At 50.0% G+C, this 17839-nt stretch overlaps 1 protein-coding gene across 1 annotated transcript in view; it reads right to left on the minus strand.

Annotated features, from left to right (window-relative positions):
• TENM4 (teneurin transmembrane protein 4) overlaps nucleotides 1–17839 on the minus strand; it is a 750531-nt gene that overhangs the window by 196237 nt on the left and 536455 nt on the right. The window contains exon 8 of the mRNA XM_058185522.1: nucleotides 12512–12747. Within this exon, the coding sequence (XP_058041505.1) occupies nucleotides 12512–12747 (236 nt within the window). The remainder of the gene's footprint in view (nucleotides 1–12511; nucleotides 12748–17839) is intronic.

Genomic DNA, 17839 nt, shown 5'->3' on the forward strand with positions numbered 1-17839 from the left:
GAGGCACAGCAGCTCTTGCTGCCTTTATATCCTGTGGGGTGTGGTTCCAGGACTCAGCACTTCCTAGGCCTGCCCCACCCCTGCTTTTGTTGTTCCCACCTCTCCTGCCTACGAAACCTAGGGTCCAGCCAGGCCTGATTGCCATCAGCTGGGTCTGAAGGCGTGGCCTGGGGGGGGAAGAGTCAGGGGACGGAGGCCTCGTTATCTCCTCCACCTGGCCTGCCTCTGGCTCCTGGAAGTGAGCCAGGAAAGCCGGTACTCCTGAGGTAAGTCCTGGCGGCCCTTCCCCCTCACTTTCCAAGTCACTTTCTGGCAGGAGGCCCGGCTCGGAGGCCGCAGACACAACAGGTAGATTATTACTTGGTGAGTTTGTTCATTCAAAAACGATAGAGACACAGTTTCTTTTGTGTGATGTTGAGCTGTTATTGTGACAACGGAGCACTAGATTAAGAGCAAATTGCTTCTATAATACTCTTGGATTTAAAAGTAAGCCATAGTTTTCCGTCTTGGTGTCTACAGCTGGAAAAAAAACCTAATCTGGTTTTATTCGCTTGTTCTACGACTTTTAATTCCGCGGAAAGATACTCACGGTGTTGTCTAGCTGTGTTTTTGGGTCATGATGAAAACCTCACTCAAGTACCAGTTTCGACATTTAGGCTTGCATGAGTGACATTAGTATATCGTTTCCAGCTGTTGCTTTCACCGTGTTTACATTTGCAAAATGTCTACACAAGTTCCAGCAAGGTAACACAACCATCCCCACCACACACACACACACACACACCGGTGGCCCAAGAAACGGCGAAAATCACGGGCCCAGAAATCTCCCATTCAGCCATTTTTTGTGTGTGGTAGAAAGGAATTGGCTTCGGCTCTGGTTTTTCTTTTTTTCTTTTTTTTTTAAGATAATGCAATTTTTATCTGCAGCTTGACAAGATGTAGAAAATAATTACCAATGAAAAGGTTATTCATAATTTTTAAATGAGTTAATTAGTAAGCCCAGCCAGAGCCCGGCTCGTTACATTAATAAATAATTGATTATACTTAAAATTACACACAGTTTTTCATTAAATCTAATTAACTATCTGCATTTTTCGCCCCCCACTACCTACTGATTAGAAGGGTTAGCCCGATAGCAGAGTCTTCTCATTAAATATGTTTATGTTGAACGGAAACAATTAATTTTGATTTTAACTAATTCTTTGGGAAATTTGTAATTATAATTCATGGCTGTCGTTGAGGAAAAAAAAACCCGGGATAGTTGAGTTTGTGTCGGCTTATTGAGGTCTAATGCGAAATAGAAGACAGCCGCCCAACTGTTAAATATATTTGAATTTAGAATCCATTTTAATTAGTGGAATAACCAACGCACTCGGCTTCCATTCCTTAAATGCTCCATATTTTGAGCCACTCTATTACTGGTAGTCCTCGACATACGACTGTGATGGAGCCCACCCAACTGACATTAGTCATGACAATTGTAAATTGACTGCCTGTTCTGACCTAGGCTTTCTTAGAAAGTATAAAGCACAATCTTAGTCCCGCAAAACCTCTTTTATTTATACGGCCGTAAATTACTTTCATTTGCAGTCCCGTGAGGCTTGATAAACAGTCTTTCAGCGGAAGGTTATCAACAGCCACCTATCTCACGTGGAACGCTGCCAGAGAGCTAATTTCCAGACACAGGGCAAGGCCAAACTTGGCACAGAGTCACAAACAGAAGTTTCAAATCTTGAATCGGACAGATGATCTAATTGCTTCCTGCAAAAGCTCACATCCTGTTCGCTTCTCTTTTATGTCTTGTGGGAGGGGCCAATCATCTCCAAGCCTTACCCCCAAGTCGACCCTATTTCCTTAATTGTTCCTGTCTCCTGGCAGCTCTGCGCATGCGCACACTGGGAACAGCCTCCCACTGTTCTTCTGCCTCGCTGCTGTCAGACTTCGGAGGCTGCAAATAACTATCAGATGGCCTTGCCTCCTTCTCTGCTTCCAATGCAGAGCCCTTGTTTGAGTTTTCCCCAGCCCCCAGGACTGGCCCAAGTTCCTCCCCAACCTCCTCACTGTCCGACTCTGCTGCCAGCTCTGCTGGCCACCAGCGGGTCACAACACTGTCACACAACCAAACCAATTTTGTGACCTTTTTTGTAGGGGTCATTAACCCATTATTCGTTATGCTGCAGTTTGGCATAAAACTGGAAGTAACTTTATGGTTGTTGGCAAAATGGTTGTAAAACAGGTCCCGTCACCCTAGGATACTACAAACGGCTGTAAACATGACTGATTGCCAGGGGCCCAAATTGCAGCCATATGACTGTGGCAGAGGGGCCGTCAGAACTTCGGAACCAGGCCATAGATATCCCCAGTTTAAGTTTCAAATCTTAAAATGCTCCCTAAACATCTGGTAGTAAATTGAGGACTTACAATAGTTCATTTAGTGACCATTCAAAGTGACAACAGCACTGAAAAAAGGGACTTACGACCATTTTTCACACTTACGACCGCTGCAGCATCCCCACGGTCGCATAATCAAAATCTGGACACTTGGCAACTGACTCATATTTATGACAGTCGCAGTGTCCTGAGGCACACGTGATCCCCTTTTGTGACCTTCTGACAACCAAACTCAACGGAGAATCCCGAATCCCTTAACAACCAGTTACTGACTTATCAACTGCAGTGATTCACTTAACAACTGGATCAAGAACAGTTGTAATATGGGGCAAAATTCACTTAGCAAATGTCTGTCATGTCCCACTCCTCCGCTGACGGCCGGGTCAGGGAAATCCGAATCAGGCGTGCCTCTGCAGCTCTGCCAAAGTCCTAGCAAAGTTCTCAAGGCAGGCAGGAGACCAGAAAGTGACTTCAGCAAGATAAGTTCGACTTTTGCCTGACTCAGAGAATGCCAGAAAGCAGGTCCTTTATATAGGCCATGGGGTGTGGCTCTATGACTCAGCACTTATCCAGGCCTGCCCCTCCCTTCCTTCTGTTGCCTCCGTCTATCAAGTCTTCTGACGCGAGGGTCACTCCAGTCTGCAGCTGTTGGCAATTGACCTCCCTCAGGCTCACATGCTGTGGAGGAGGGGGAGGGGTCTAGTTGCTCCGTTTGCCTGGGCATGGAGCCAGAGCTGGGGGCTGGAGATACTTCCTCCTCTTCAGCCTGTCTGGGCATGGAGCCAGGGCTGGGGCCGGGAGGCATACTAGGACATTCCTCCGTGTTCAGAAGCAGATAAGAAGACCCCGGCTGCGGTGAGATCGGACGAGACACAATAATGTCTCCATTAACAACAGAGATTTGGGGTTTTAATTGTGGTCGTAAATCGAGGACTACCTGCATAAACATGAGCCCGACTTGATAAATTGGTTAGTTACAACAAAGTCAATGGGGAAGTCAAATCCATTTAAAAGCCCTGTGACTAACTTAACAACTGGAATGATTCGCTGAACAAAAGTGGCAAGGAAGGCTGTGAAATGGGAGCAAAGTTCACTTAACAATGGTCTCGCTTAGCAATAGAAATCCTGGGCTCAATTGGGCTCAGAAATCCTACAGGCTCAACCTGCATCCATAACTTGAAATGATGATATTTTGACTTCCAAGGACAGTGTCAACTCGCAAAGCATCTTTGGTCCGCTCTTGAGTTGCCATCGGCAAGGAGGATGGGGAAACGGCGAAGCAGCACGGCAGCCAAAAAAAAAAAAAAAAAGCACATTCCAAACATCTCTCTCTCAAGGGTGTCTCCCTGGGTTACCCACAGCGGCGAGAGGGGAGTGATCTCTACAATCCACGAAATTGCTCCATTGGTGAATGTGACTGATGATACACCCTGGGGGGGGGGAAGGGGGAAACGGGGTCAAGATTAGGTCATAAATTACATGGGGTCAGAGTTGGCTTCACTTGGAATGTGCCCGACATGAAGCTCCTAATAAATAACTGGATTTCTTTTGAAGCTTGGCTCGAGGCTCATGATTTAATTAGAGCATCCATGGGAACCCTGACAAGACAGGACAATATCAGCATTACAGGAAGTTTTCTTCTTTTATGGGGGAACAATGCGCCTTTACTTTTTGCCACCAATGCAAAAAGGTACCATACACGCTGTAGTAACGCTGCACAGGGACTTATCTGGACATAGATTAGATAATCAACAAATAAACGTGGTGAGATACATCGAGAGAGGAACCGCTTTGAAAGAACAAGTCGGAGGTACAATCGGGGACACTTCTAAGGGGAAGCCAAAAAGTAACCAAGTCTATGCCAAGTTTGGTGCAAAGAAACAGAAGGAAGCAGCAGATTTTGCTGGAGATAAAAACATCCATGGAGATTCTCAATCATGGTTGTCCCAAAGGTGCATTTTTTATAAGAGGAAACTGGACTTCCTTGTTTTTCTTTGAAGAGGTTTCGCTTCTCATCCAAGGAGCTTCTTCAGCTCTGACTGGATGGTGGGGAAGGGAAGGATTGATACACAGGCAGCTGGTCATTTGCATCCTTTTGAAGGGTCGTTGAGGCCACTTGGAGGTTTGTCTGTGTCCTCAGGGTCTCCTAAATAGTAGGGTCACCTCAACAGTGAAATAACACAGGACAGAAAAACTTCCTGCAGCCAAGAACACTCCACACTCATCTGCACCACTCAGAAGACCCCTGAGGACACAGATAAAGCTCCAGGTAGCCTCAAAGACTCTCTAAAAAGGACGCAAATGACCAGCTGTCTGCGAGGAGTATCAATCCTTCCATTCCCCAACATCTTCAGTCAGAGCTGAAGAAGCTTCCCGGAAGAGAAGTGAAACATTTTCAAAGAAAAATAAGAAAGTCCACTTGCCTCTTGGAAAATTAAAAAAAGCACCTTTGGGATAGAGATAAAAATGTTATCTGCAGGATTGGCTTTCCGTTTGCAAATCCCGACTTACAACAAGGATACTCACCCAAGCCCACTGAGCTACACATGGCCTTGAATGTGCCCTTCCCTTGCTGCTATGAAATCTTAAAATTTTTAGGACCGTTAAGGAGGGGGACGGGATTAAATACAAGGAAAGCAATCCTAACGATGGCTTTTCATTAACGGAAATTAAATCACGTTTATTTATTTTTTTCCATCCTGGCTTTATTTTCCTTTGGGGCTGGGGTCTCCAACCTTGGCAACTTTGACTAAAGGTAAAAGGTAAAGGTTCCCCTCGCACATACGTGCTAGTCGTTGCCGACTCTAGGGGGCGGTGCTCATCTCCGTTTCAAAGCCGAAGAGCCAGCGCTGTCCGAAGACGTCTCCGTGGTCATGTGGCGGGTATGACTCAATGCCAAAGGCGCATGGAACGCTGTCACCTTCCCACCAAAAGTGGTCCCTGTTTTTTCTCTTTGTATTTTTACGTGCTTTCGAAACTGCTAGGTTGGCAGAAGCAGAGACAAGTAACGGGAGCTCATCCCGTTACATGGCAGCACTAGGGATTCGAACCGCCGAGCTGCCGACCTTTCGATCGACAAGCTCAACGTCCTAGCCCCTGAGCCACCGCGCTGGGGAATTCTGGGAGTTGAAGTCCGCCAGGCTTAAAGTTGCCAAGGTTGGAGACCCCTTGTTCTGTTTCCCTTCCCCCAATACTCCCAGCAAAGAGTCCGTCAGAGGCCTTCCTTTTTTTCCCCTTTTATTTACATAGATACATGTCCTGGCCACGTCTACCCACGGGCCTGCCAAGTTTCTGGAGATAACGAGGAAATTATAGATAAGGCCAGAATTACTCACGAATATATTCTTCCCTCCATTGAAATAGTTAGCTCGCGCCAATTCATTAGCTCGCGCCAACTCATTACTTTGTCCAAGACAAAAAACCAGGAAGTCCCGCCTCCTATTTATAGTCTCTGCAGATGTCACTGCATGACAATTATGACTTGGCTTTGTCCCAACTCTTCCGCTGCTGCGCACGGCGATTACGTCTACGTGACCTTGCATCGCTCCAAAACTGTTCTTGGGGCGTTGCCAAATCAGAAGGAGGCTCCATGGAATCAGGCTGTGCGGCCTCCCCTCCCTTTGAGTGGGTGCCAGGAGGGAAAGGGCTCAAGAGAAGCAGGGCTGGCCAGGTCTTCTCCCTCACTTTCTGAATCATCCGAGTCCAGGAGTCCAGGTCCAGGAACCTGGGTCACAACACTATCCCTCACCGCAGGGCCCTTCCCCCGGGGCTGACGATCGGGATGCGGTCGAGCTGGGTTCTGCTCATGGAAGGCCTGCACCAGGTCAGGGGCATGAACGTCGGAGGCATCTACCCAGGAGAAATCAGTCCCGTATCCCTTCCACGCGATCAAATATTGGAAAGCGACCCTTCAGCCAGGGGGGGCCCCGTGCGCTGTGGACTTCGTATCCCTCCGATCCGTCCTCGGCGACAGTGGCGGGTGCTGTTGGGCACCGAAGGGGACTCGGTGTGGCCTCAGGAACCAGAAGGGACCGGTGAAAAACGGGGTGGATCCGCATGGATCGTGGCAGGGTCAGTCGGTAGGCTACCGGGTTGATGACTGCCTCGACAGGAACGGGCGATGAATCGGTGGTCCAACTTCTTTACCGGGCGGTCGGACGGGAGGTGTTTGGTGGAGAGCCACACCCGGTCTCCAACTGCCAGCGGGGGCGTTGCCCGTCGGGAGCGGTCGGCGGACCGTTTGTAATCCTCCTTTGCCCGATTCAGCTGCTGGCGTACCAACTGTTGGTCCGCATGCAATTCCGTCAGGAAGGTCTGCGTTCGGGAACAGGAGAGTCGGTGGTGCCAGAGGAAGAGCCGGATGGTACCCACATTGGCAAAGAACGGGTCATCTGAGTAGAGGTGTGCTGAGAGTTGTTAAAAGCAAACTCCGCCAGGGACAGGTAGTCGGCCCAGTTGTCCTGTTGCTGGTTGATGAAGCAACGGAGATACTGTTCCAGTATACCGATGACCTTCTCTGTACCCCCGTCGGTCTCCGGATGGTGCGATGACGATAGACATACCTGCACCTCCAACGCGGCCATCAGGCTCTTCCAGAAGCGGGCTGTGAACTGAACTCCGCGGTCCGAAACCACCCTGTCCGGTAGACCATGGAGGCGGAAGATGTGCTGCAGAAAGAGACGGGCGTTTTGCGGCTGTGGGCAGTCCAGCGGCATGGGATGAAGTGTGCCATCTTGGTGAGCATGTCCACCACCACCAGCACCGTGGTGAACCCAGAGGACGGCGGCAGGTCTGTCAGGAAGTCCATAGAGATCGCCCCCCAGGGTCTGTCGGGTGTCGGCAAGGGTTGGAGGAGCCCGGGAGGGGCCCCCGTGGCGGTCTTGGCTTGCCGGCACGGTACGCAGGATGTCACGTAGGCATGTATATCATGCCGCACTCGGGCCACCAAAAGGTCCGTGTCACCAGGTGGAGGTCTTGAAGAACCCAAAATGTCCTGCTGCAGGGTTGTCGTGGCACTGGGTCATGACGAGGGCTCGGAGTGGTCCTGTGGGCACATATAATCGCCCGAAACTTGAGTAAGTCCTCCTCCAAGGTCCAAGGAGGCGTGGGGCCCACCTCCGCTCTCCTTTGCTGCGACCAGGCGTCCTGGCGCTGCGCCTCGCACCTGGGCCCGCAAGTCCACTGGCTCCGTGCTGCGGCCAAGGCTTCTGCCGCAGCACTGTCCGTGGAGGAAGGGGTCCTTGGCGCAGAGGTACTCCGGCTTGCGGGACAGGGCACCCGCCCTCCGGTTGTGACCGTTGGGAATGTAGGTCACGCGGAAGTTGAACCGGGCAAAGAATAACGACCACCGGATCTGCCGCTGGTTCAACTTCCGAGCTGTGGTGAGGTGCTCGAGATTCCGATGGTCCGCTCGACCTCCACCTGATGTCGGGCCCTCCAGATGATGTCGCCAAGCCTCGAATGCAGCCTTGATAGCCAGCAACTCTTTTTCCCAGATAGTGTAGTTGCGCCGGAAGGATTGAGTTTCCGGGAGTAGTAAGCGCGGGAAAAGTGTGCCACCATTCGCCGGAGCCTGTAGCAGCACCGCTCCCAGAGCCACATTGGACGCGTCCCTTTCCACCACAAAAGGCCAGAGCGGGTCGGGATGCCTCAGGACGGGTTCCGTGACGAAGGCTTTCTTGAGGGCTGTGAATGCTTCTTGCTGCGGGGGACCCCACCGGAATGCAACCTTCTTCCTGAGGAGCTGGGTAAGTGGAGCTGTCAGTGTGGCAAAGCCCGGGATGAAGGTTCGGTAGTAGTTGGCGAAGCCCAGCAGGCTCTGAACATCCTTCACCCGACGAGGGGCTTCCCAGCTACACAAAGCTTCTACTTTACATGGGTCCATGGCTATGCCCTCGGGCGAGATGATATGCCTGAGGAATTCTATGGAAGTCCGGAAGAAGACGCATTTCTCCAGCTTCGCATTGAGTTGTTGCTCCCGCAAGCGTTGCAGAACCAGACCGACGTGTCGAAGGTGGCTTTCCCTGGACCGGGAGTAAATCAGGATGTCGTCAGGTAGATAACCACGAACCGATCCAACATGTCTCGGAACACGTCGTTCATGAAGTGCTGAAAACGGCGGGAGCGTTGGTCAACCCAAATGGCATGACAGTGTATTCGTAGTGTCCGTGTCGGTGCGAATGCCGTCTTCCATTCGTCTCCTTCTCGCATCCGCACCAGGTTGTAGGCCCCGGAGATCGAGCTTGGTGAAGATCGTGGCCTCCGCAACCTCTCCAGTAGCTCCGGGATGAGCGGCAGGGGTAGCGATTCCGCACCGTAATGGCGTTTAGCCGGCGGTAATCACAGCATAGGCGCAAGTCCCTGTCTTCTTCTTCACGAAGAGGACCGGGGCCGAGAGGGACTTTGAAGGCCGGATGAACCCTCGGGCCAGGTTTTTGTCCAGGAAGTCCCTGAGGCGGCCAACTCGGGCTCCGACATGGAATACAGGCGTCCCACAGGCAGTGGTGCGTTGGGCAGAAGGTCCACGGGCAATCGTGGGGCCGATGCGGGGTAGTCGGTCCGCCTCCTTCTCGCTGAACACGTCGGCGAAGTCCGTCAGCTCAGGAGGCAAGGTGATGGCAGCGGTGGGGCGTTCTGGCCGGCACAGGTGTGGCGGATGTGATCGACGCACTGCAGACTCGGGAAAGAGATGGCGTTCGCGACCAGGCCACCTGAGGATCGTGGGTCGAAGCCAGGCCAACCCAAGGACCAAGGAAAATGAAGGTCCGCCGTGACATAAAACTGGATCGCCTCCTCATGGTCCCCAATAGCCAGGCGCAAAGGCTGGGTGGCAAATTTAATGGGGCCGGACACCAGTTCTCGCCCATCAATTGTCTCTACCCGCATCGGAGGGTCCACGGAACCACGGGACCGCAAACTGGGTCACAAAGGCCTGGTCCATAAAGTTTGTTGTGGCCCTGAGTCCACCAGCGCATGCGCCTGGAGCCCGTCCGACTGGTTCCCCAACCATATCCGTGTGTCCAGAATCAGATGCCGAGGGGCCCAGAGTCTACTTCCATAGCGTCCAGTGGGGCTTAGTACGTGCCCGACCTAGGGTTTCCCAGGTCGGGCCTGCTCCGTTCGATTGGTCACGCTGTGATTCGGGGACGGCGTCGTGCCGCCGCTTTCTGGGGCAAGAAGCGCGAAGTGGCGGGCTCCCCACAGTACAGGCACAATCCCCTTGGCGCCTCGGTTCCGCTCCTGGGCTGTCAGGCGAGGTCTGGCGCTCCCAACTCCATGGGCTCTTCCGCAGCGGTTACAAAGCGTGGGCGACCCTGGGTGCTGGTGGTGCAGGAAGTGGGGGCAGATGTCGACGGCGGGTCCCGGGGTGCGACGGGACGGTCGCCGTTGCAGACGGGCATCGAGGCGGAGACAAAGGCACCAAGTTGTCGAGGGTCCGCGGGCGCCTCCACGCGGGCCAGCTCGTCTTGCAATTCCTCTGAGAGTCCCTCCTGGGCAACGTCCACCAGCGCTGCATCATTCCAGTCAGAGTCCTGGCACAAAAGACGAAATTCGGCGATGTACTCCTGCAGGGGGCGTTTCCCTTGACTGAGTTCCTTAAGGCGCCTGGTTGCCGTCAGCATTCGAACGGGGTCCTCATACATGGTGCGCAGGTGCTGCCAAAAACGCTGTTGGTCCGCCAGCAGGGGGCTGTCCTGGAGCAAGAGGGGCGTGGCCCATCGAGCAGCCGAGCCGGAAAGAAGGTTAATCACGAAGGCCACCTTAGCCCGGTCGTCTGGGAAATCCTCTGGCCTCATAGCCATGTAGAGCTGGCACTGTCCCAAGAAGGTCGGGAACATCTCAGGCTGCCCAGAAAACTTATCCGGCACGGTTATCGGGCACTTGCGACGAGGAGGAGGAGTGGGAGGATGGGGGGGGGCTGCAGGCACATTCCTGGCAGCAAGTTGGCCTGCCAAGTGAGCCACTTGCTGCTGGAGCTGTTGATTAGCTGCTTGTAGCTGCTCTAACTGCTGCTGTACCTGCTGCTGATCCATCTTTGGTGGAAGATGTTTTAGTCAGGTCTTGGACAAAATGTTCTGTTTCCCTTCCCCCAATACTCCCAGCAAAGAGTCCGTCAGAGGCCTTCCTTTTTTCCTTTTATTTACATAGATACATGTCCTGGCCACGTCTACCCACGGGCCTGCCAAGTTTCTGGAGATAACGAGGAAATTATAGATAAGGCCAGAATTACTCACGAATATATTCTTCCCTCCATTGAAATAGTTAGCTCGCGCCAATTCATTAGCTCGCGCCAACTCATTACTTTGTCCAAGACAAAAAACCAGGAAGTCCCGCCTCCTATTTATAGTCTCTGCAGATGTCACTGCATGACAATTATGACTTGGCTTTGTCCCAACTCTTCCGCTGCTGCGCGGCGATTACGCCTCCGTGACCTTGCATCGCTCCAAAACTGTTCTTGGGGCGTTGCCAAATCAGAAGGAGGCTCCATGGAATCAGGCTGTGCCGGCCCCTCCCCCTCCCTTTGAGTGGGTGCCAGGGAGGGAAAGGGCTCAAGAGAAGCAGGGCTGGCCAGGTCTTCTCCCTCACTTTCTGAATCATCCGAGTCCAGGAGTCCGGGTCCAGGAACCTGGGTCACAACACCCCTGCTTTGGAGAGCGCGCTCTGTTTCCCGTTCAAAAGTCACACTACCTATCCATCAGCACATCGCAAACCGTTAAGGTGTCAGGAGAGCAGGGTTATCACATCACGATGAAGAAAACCTTGGAGAAATGGCTCTGGAGTTTCCAAATGCCACCTGGAAGGTCATCCTATTTGTCTGAGATCCAGAAGGAATGAAACCTCTTTCTTAGCAGACATAGAACCAGAGGTAAGATTCAGCCGGTTCGAAACGAACCGGATGTTAATTTAAAATCTGGTTTGTCAAACTGGTTGTTGCAAGGTCTGGCTGACCTCGCCCACCCCACCCCGCCCCTCCTCTCCCAGGAGTTTCCATGGAGCCCATTTTGGATGCCAGGTAAGTGCAGTGCCCCCCCCTCCCCCCGCCCCTGAGGAAGCTCTGGGAGGGTGAAAAACGGGCCTACCGGAAGTTTTGGAAGTCCGGAAATGACTCAGTTTCTGGCCTCTGGAGGGCCTCCAGAGCCCGGGGGAGCCCGTTTTTGCCCTCTCTGAGGCTCGAGGAAAGCCTCCGGAGTTTGGGGAGGGTGAAAACGCCACCACACGCCTCCGTGGTGTAGGCCTCGGCCACCCAGAAACCAGGCAGAGGACCGGTTGCTAAAATTTCTGAATCCCACCCCTGCATAGGACTACATTCCCGTTAGGGTTATCGGTTAGTCCTCAACTTACAACCGGAGAGGGCTGTAAAAGCACTATGAAGCGGTAGGTAAGTCTGAGAGCTATTGCTTTTGCTAACAACCGTAGCAGGAGAGGTTGTAAAATGGGACGCTGCTCCTTTAACGGAGTCGCTTTGGAAAGAGAGATGGGCTGCGTAGAATTTTAATCAGTCAATCAATATAATAAAAGCTGCGTCAGTCGCGGTTATGGTTGTTAAGTTGAGGACTATCTATACTCAGAATGACCACCACTCCCCGGGCTCCTTGGTGTGCTCTCTGAGCTTGGTGGTTTTCTTGCAGACGTTGATGATACACTGATGATGTTACCTAGCTGGGTAATGAAACGTCTGCAAGAAAACCACCAAGCTCAGAAAGCAACAAGGACCCCCATTGTCTTCCTCCTCTTTTCTGCAATCCAGACTCCCTTCTAGCACTGATGATGTTACCTAGTTGGGTCATGAAACGTCTGCAAGAAAACAACCCAGCTCAGAGAGCACCAAGGACCCCCACGGTCCTCCTCCTTCCCCTCTTGTTCTTCATTTTCCACAAACCCCACTCCCTTCCAACACTGATGACGTTGTGTAGTTGGGTCCTGGAACGTCTGCAAGAAAACAACCTCGTTCGGAGACCACCCGGGGCCCTGCGGCTCAACTCTGAATTGCAATTATTCCCTTCGATCGAAAAGAACCATGCCCCCAAGGGAGGCGTTGCCCACCCCAAACCCCCTCTGCCTTTCGAGACTACTACAACTTGCTTCTTCTCCAAGTAGGAAGTCAAGGGTAGCGGCTTACCTATGAAATATGCCAGCAGCACCACCAGCGTGACGGAGATGAGGATAGCACTGAAAGCTGCGCATTTCCAGGTACAATACTTGTATGGCTTCTTCAGGTTAAAGGCTGGCCTGGAAAAGGTGCTCCTGGGGAGGGGCCGAGGGGGCGGCGAGTAGACCGTGCTGGAGGTCAAGGGATACCCTGGCGAGGTGGTACAATAGAGTGGAGACGTTCCCCCGGGCTTGAAGAGGAAGTGCCTGCGGAAAGAGAAAAGGACGAGGGTCAAAGCAGGAAGAGGCCCACGCGCACGCAGGCTTCGGGCTCCGATGCAAAACACCACAGAGCCCAGATTTAGCACCATGCACCAAAGAGGAAGGAAGGGGAGAAAAAGAGGAAAAAGAAAGAAAGAGAGAAAGAGAGAAAGAAAGACAGAAGAGAGAGAGAGAGGAAGGAGATTGAATGCCCCATTGATGTATGGGGAAGGGAAAGGAAAGGGAAGAGGATAAAGGAAAGAGAAGGGGAGGAAAGGGGAGGAAGGAAGGGATGGAAAGAGGAAGGAAGGAAAGAGAGAGAGCAAAAGAAAGAAGGAAGGAAGGAAGGAGAAGGAGAGAGAGAGAGAGAAAGAGAAAAAGGACGAGGGTCAAAGCAGGAAGAGGCCCACGCGCACGCAGGCTTCGGGCTCCGATGCAAACACCACAGAGCCCAGATTTAGCACCATGCACCAAAGAGGAAGGAAGGGGAGAAAAAGAGGAAAAAGAAAGAAAGAGAGAAAGAGAAAGAGAGAGAGAGAGAGAGAGAGAGGAAGGAGGGAGGGAGAGATTGAATGCCCCATTGATGTATGGGGAAGGGAAAGGAAAGGGAAGAGGATAAAGGAAAGAGAAGGGGAGGAAAGGGGAGGAAGGAAGGGATGGAAAGAGGAAGGAAGGAAAGAGAGAGAGCAAAAGAAAGAAGGAAGGAAGGAGAAGGAGAGAGAGAGAGAAAGAGAGAAAGGAAGGAGAGAGGAAGAGAAGGAATGATGGATGGGGAAGGGAAGGAAGGAAGGGATAAAGGGAAGGAAGGGAGGAAAGGGGAGGAAGGAAGGGACTGAAAGGAAGGAAGGAAGAGAGAGAGCAAAAGAAAGAAGGAAGAAAGAAAGAAAGGAAGAGAAGGGAGGAAAGGGGAGGAAAGGGGAGGAAGGAAGGGGAGAAAAGAGGAAAAGAAAGAAGGAAGGAGGAGGAAGGAAGGAAGGAAGAAAAGAGAGAGAGCAAAAGAAAGAAGTAAGAAAAAAAGAAAGAAAGAAAGAAAGAAAGAAAGAAAGAGGAAGGAAGGAAAGAGAAGGAAGGGAAGGAAGGAAAGGTAAAGGGATAAAGGAAGAGAAAGGAAGGAAGGGAAGGAAGGAAGAGGAAGGAAGGAAGGAAGGAAGGAGGGAGGAAGAAAGAAAGAAAGAAAGAAGAAAGAAGGAAGGAAAGAAAGGAAGAGAAGGAAGGGAAGGAAGGAAAGGTAAAGGGATAAAGGAAGGAAGGAAGGAAGGGAAGGAAGGAAGAGGAAGGAGGGAAGGAAGAAAGAAAGAAAGAAAGAAAGAGGAAGGGAAGGGAAAGAAAAGGGAAGAGAAGGGAAGGGAAAGGAAGGGAAAGGTAAAGGGATAAAGGGAAGGGAAAGGAAGGAAAGGGAAGGAAGGAAGAGGAAGGAAGGAAGGAAGGAAGGAAGGAAGAAAGAAAGAAAGAAAGAAAGAAAGAAAGAGAAATACAACCATTAAAAAGATAGAATGGCAACCAGACGTAAACCCTACCAAGGTATTGAAGACGTAACTGTAAGACTGTTTGAATTTATTGTTCTTTTTTTGGTTTTTCATTGGTTGGAATAAAGAGGGGGAGACTTGGATTTAGATGGGATTCGCTTGCTTTGATCCGTTGCCTTCCAGGGGGCGTCCTTGATCATGACTTTACAGGTAGCCCTCGACTTACAAAACCTCCCTCAGTAACTGTTTGAAGGTTCAATGGCCCTGAAGAATGTGACTTTTCACATTTTTCACCCTTATGATCCTTGCAACATCCCCATGGTCATGTGATCAAAATTCAGACCCTTGGCAATCCGTCTCATATTTATGACGGTCGCAGTGCCCTGGGAGGGGGGGTCGCGTGATCCTCTTTTGCAACCTTCTGACGAGCAACGTCAAGGTGTGGGGGGGGGGAACCAAATTCGCTTCACAACGGTGTTACTAATTTAACGACTGCGATGATTCACCGAACAACGGTCGTAAAACGGGGCAAAACTTACTCAACCATTCTCTTCCTTAGCAACAGAAATAAGGAACGTAAAACTGTACAGCTCAAGAAACGATTATCTGCCAATTGTGTTCTATGTCAGGGGTCTCCAACCTTGGCAACTTTTAAGACGTGTGGACTTCAACTCCCAGAGTTCCTCAGTCAGCTTTGCTTTGTTGGCTGAGGAACTCTGGGAGTTGAAGTCCACAAGTCTTAAAGTTGCCAAGGTTGGAGACCCCTGTTCTATGTTTTTTCTGTGTCTTATTTTGCTTTTTATGTCTATCTAGTTTTAAATCGAGGTGAGTGTCGTGTCTTTGAGAACAGGTGGCTGTGTGACAGATTAAATAGAATAGGATAGAATAACCAGAGTTGGAAGGGACCTTGGAGGTCTTCTAGTCCAACCCCCTGCCCAGGCAGGAAAACTTACACCACTTCAGACAAATGGTTATCCAACATATTCTTAAAAATTTCCAGTGTTGGAACATTCACAACTTCTGGAGGCAAGTTGTTCCACTGGATAATTGTTCTAACTGTCAGGAAATTTCTCCTTAGTTCTAGGTTGCTTCTCTCCTTGATTAGTTTCCACCCATTGCTTCTTGTTCTACCCTCAGGTGCTTTGGAGAATAGCTTGACTCCCTCTTCTTTGGGGCAACCCCTGAGATATTGGAAGACTGCTATCATGTCTCCCCTAGTCCTTCTTTTCATTCTAGACATACCCAGTTCCAGCAACCGTTCTTTGTATGTTTCAGCCTCCAGTCCTCTAATCCTCTTTGTTGCTCTTCTCTGCACTCTTTCTAGAGTCTCCACATCTTTTTTATATGGTGGCGACCAAAACTGAATGGAGTATTCCAAGTGTGGCCTTACCAAGGCCTTATAAAATGGCACTAACACTTCACGTGAACTTGATTCTATCCCTCTGTTTAGGCACTAAATAAGTTCTAATAAATAAGGATTTCTTCACGATTCCTCCCACTCATTCAATTATTGAATTATTTGCTTCGGTGGATAAAAACAGTGGAAGACAAGATAAGAAGAAAGTTAGGGAGTGAGTTTTCAAATGAACTGCTGAATCTTAAAAAGATTCTGGTGATGACTGTATTATTATTATTATTATTGTGTTGTTATTGTTATTGCCATTATTATTATTATTTTATTTACACAAAATGACAGTATACACAGCAAATGAGATAACTATGCTGGATTTTGTATCACAGATCACTAGTCGAACACTTCCCCAGCGTTTAGGACTGCGTGATGTATTGGCGAATTATGCGAGCAGATTCCAGTAAGGTGGCCTTCTGCAGCTGACCAATGGTGATCTTGTCAGCGCCTATTATTATTATTATTATTATTATTATTATTATTATTATTATTATTATTATTATTATTATTATTATTATTATTATTATTATTATTATTATTATTATTATTATTATTCCATTCTTGCCTGGCTTCATCAAAAAACTACTCTCTTGGGGCCAGAAAATAATTACCTATTTGTCATTAAATCTTACTTAACTGTAGCCCTAATGCGTAATTCTGAGGCACCGTATACTGATTATTATCCCGTTATTTGAAATACAGGTAGTCCTCAACGTACAACAGTTTGTTTAGTTAGTGACCATTGGAAGTGACCGTTTTTCACACTTTACGACCGTGGCAGCATCCCTCTGGTCACACGATCGAAATTCAGACGCTCGGCCACCGGTTCACCTTTATGACGGTCGCAGTTTGTCTTTGGGGAGGTGTGGGTGTCATGTAATTCCCCTTTTGCGACCTTCTGGCAAGATAGATTCACTTAACAACCATGTCCCTCATTTAACAACTGCAGGGAGCCGCTTAACAACTGTGGAAAGAAATGTTGTAAAATGTGGGGTGGGGAGAATCAGCCATGGAAATTTGGAACTCGGTTGTAGTCGTAAGTCGAGGACTACCTGAATAGTACGTTCTTCGAAGTTTCTCTTCCTAGGGTAAATATAAAAACAGGAAAAATACTGTGGAAGAGAATAAGCAGAATGGTCAATAGATGAGAAATTTGTTGGGGTTTTTTTTCCTGTCAAGCTTGGAAAACATCAGATTCGCTAGATTGAAATCCCACACCGATTCAAAAAAAAACCAGGCCCATCTTCCACGTCCTCTTCTACGGCGTTAGTGAAATGATAATCCAGACGAAGCCAAAATGAGATGGCATGAATTAGCATATTAACGAGGCTGCCATTAATATGTACAGGACAATTTTTAAATGTTTCCTTTGCGCCGAAGTACCTCACGGCTTTCATTCGGCGGGGGGGGGGGGGAAGGCAAGGGAGAAAAAGTTGGATTAAATGAGACAGGAAGTTAGGGGGAGAGAGAGCTTCGCAGATGAGCTGGGTTTTGGCATGCAAGAGTCAAAAGAAATAAAAACAAAAACATAAAAATAAATTATCGCATTAAGCATATCAACATACCCATCATTGTAAGCACCGTCATGTCGGGAAGAAGTAAGAATGTCCATCTCAATGAAGTTGTCCTGTAATGTCTCTAGGAATGTCTGCTTTGGTATGTTTCTATGTACATGTGGAAACACGAATGAAGGCAAGTGAGACATGCAGCTGTGAAGCGTGGCGCCCTCACAAACCCAACAATGGTTATCAGGGTGGCTGCGCATGGAATTAGAATGACGGCCCATCGGTCCATAGGCATAGCGCGTGGCAACATATATAGAGATATACAACGCAGGAGAAGCACCCTTGACAAAAAAATCGACTTGGTGTGTGGACCATGCTGCCGGCCCCTCCGGCAGCTGAAACAGAGAAGGAGGAGGCGGCGGCATGGGAATCCAGGTCAGCGTCCAGGCAACCTGAGAGCTCTGAGGTGGAAGAGGGAATGGAGCTGTCAGAGAGAGAGAGACAGAGGTGGAGCCTGGGCCGTCCATCAGCCCTCAGATGGACAGTTAACAGTCCCCAGGTGTGGAGGTGGCTGGTGAGAAAGAGAAGGAACAGCTGGGTCCTGTGCCTGAGGCACAGACGCACAGAAGGCAGAGGAGAGGAGAGCAGTGGAAATCTATGGGCCGGTCCTTGGGACAGAAGAGCCACCGCTGCTAGGGAAGCTCCACCCTAGCTCTGGG

This window comes from Ahaetulla prasina, chromosome 5 (assembly GCF_028640845.1).
Source record: "Ahaetulla prasina isolate Xishuangbanna chromosome 5, ASM2864084v1, whole genome shotgun sequence".
Lineage (NCBI taxonomy): Eukaryota > Metazoa > Chordata > Lepidosauria > Squamata > Colubridae > Ahaetulla > Ahaetulla prasina.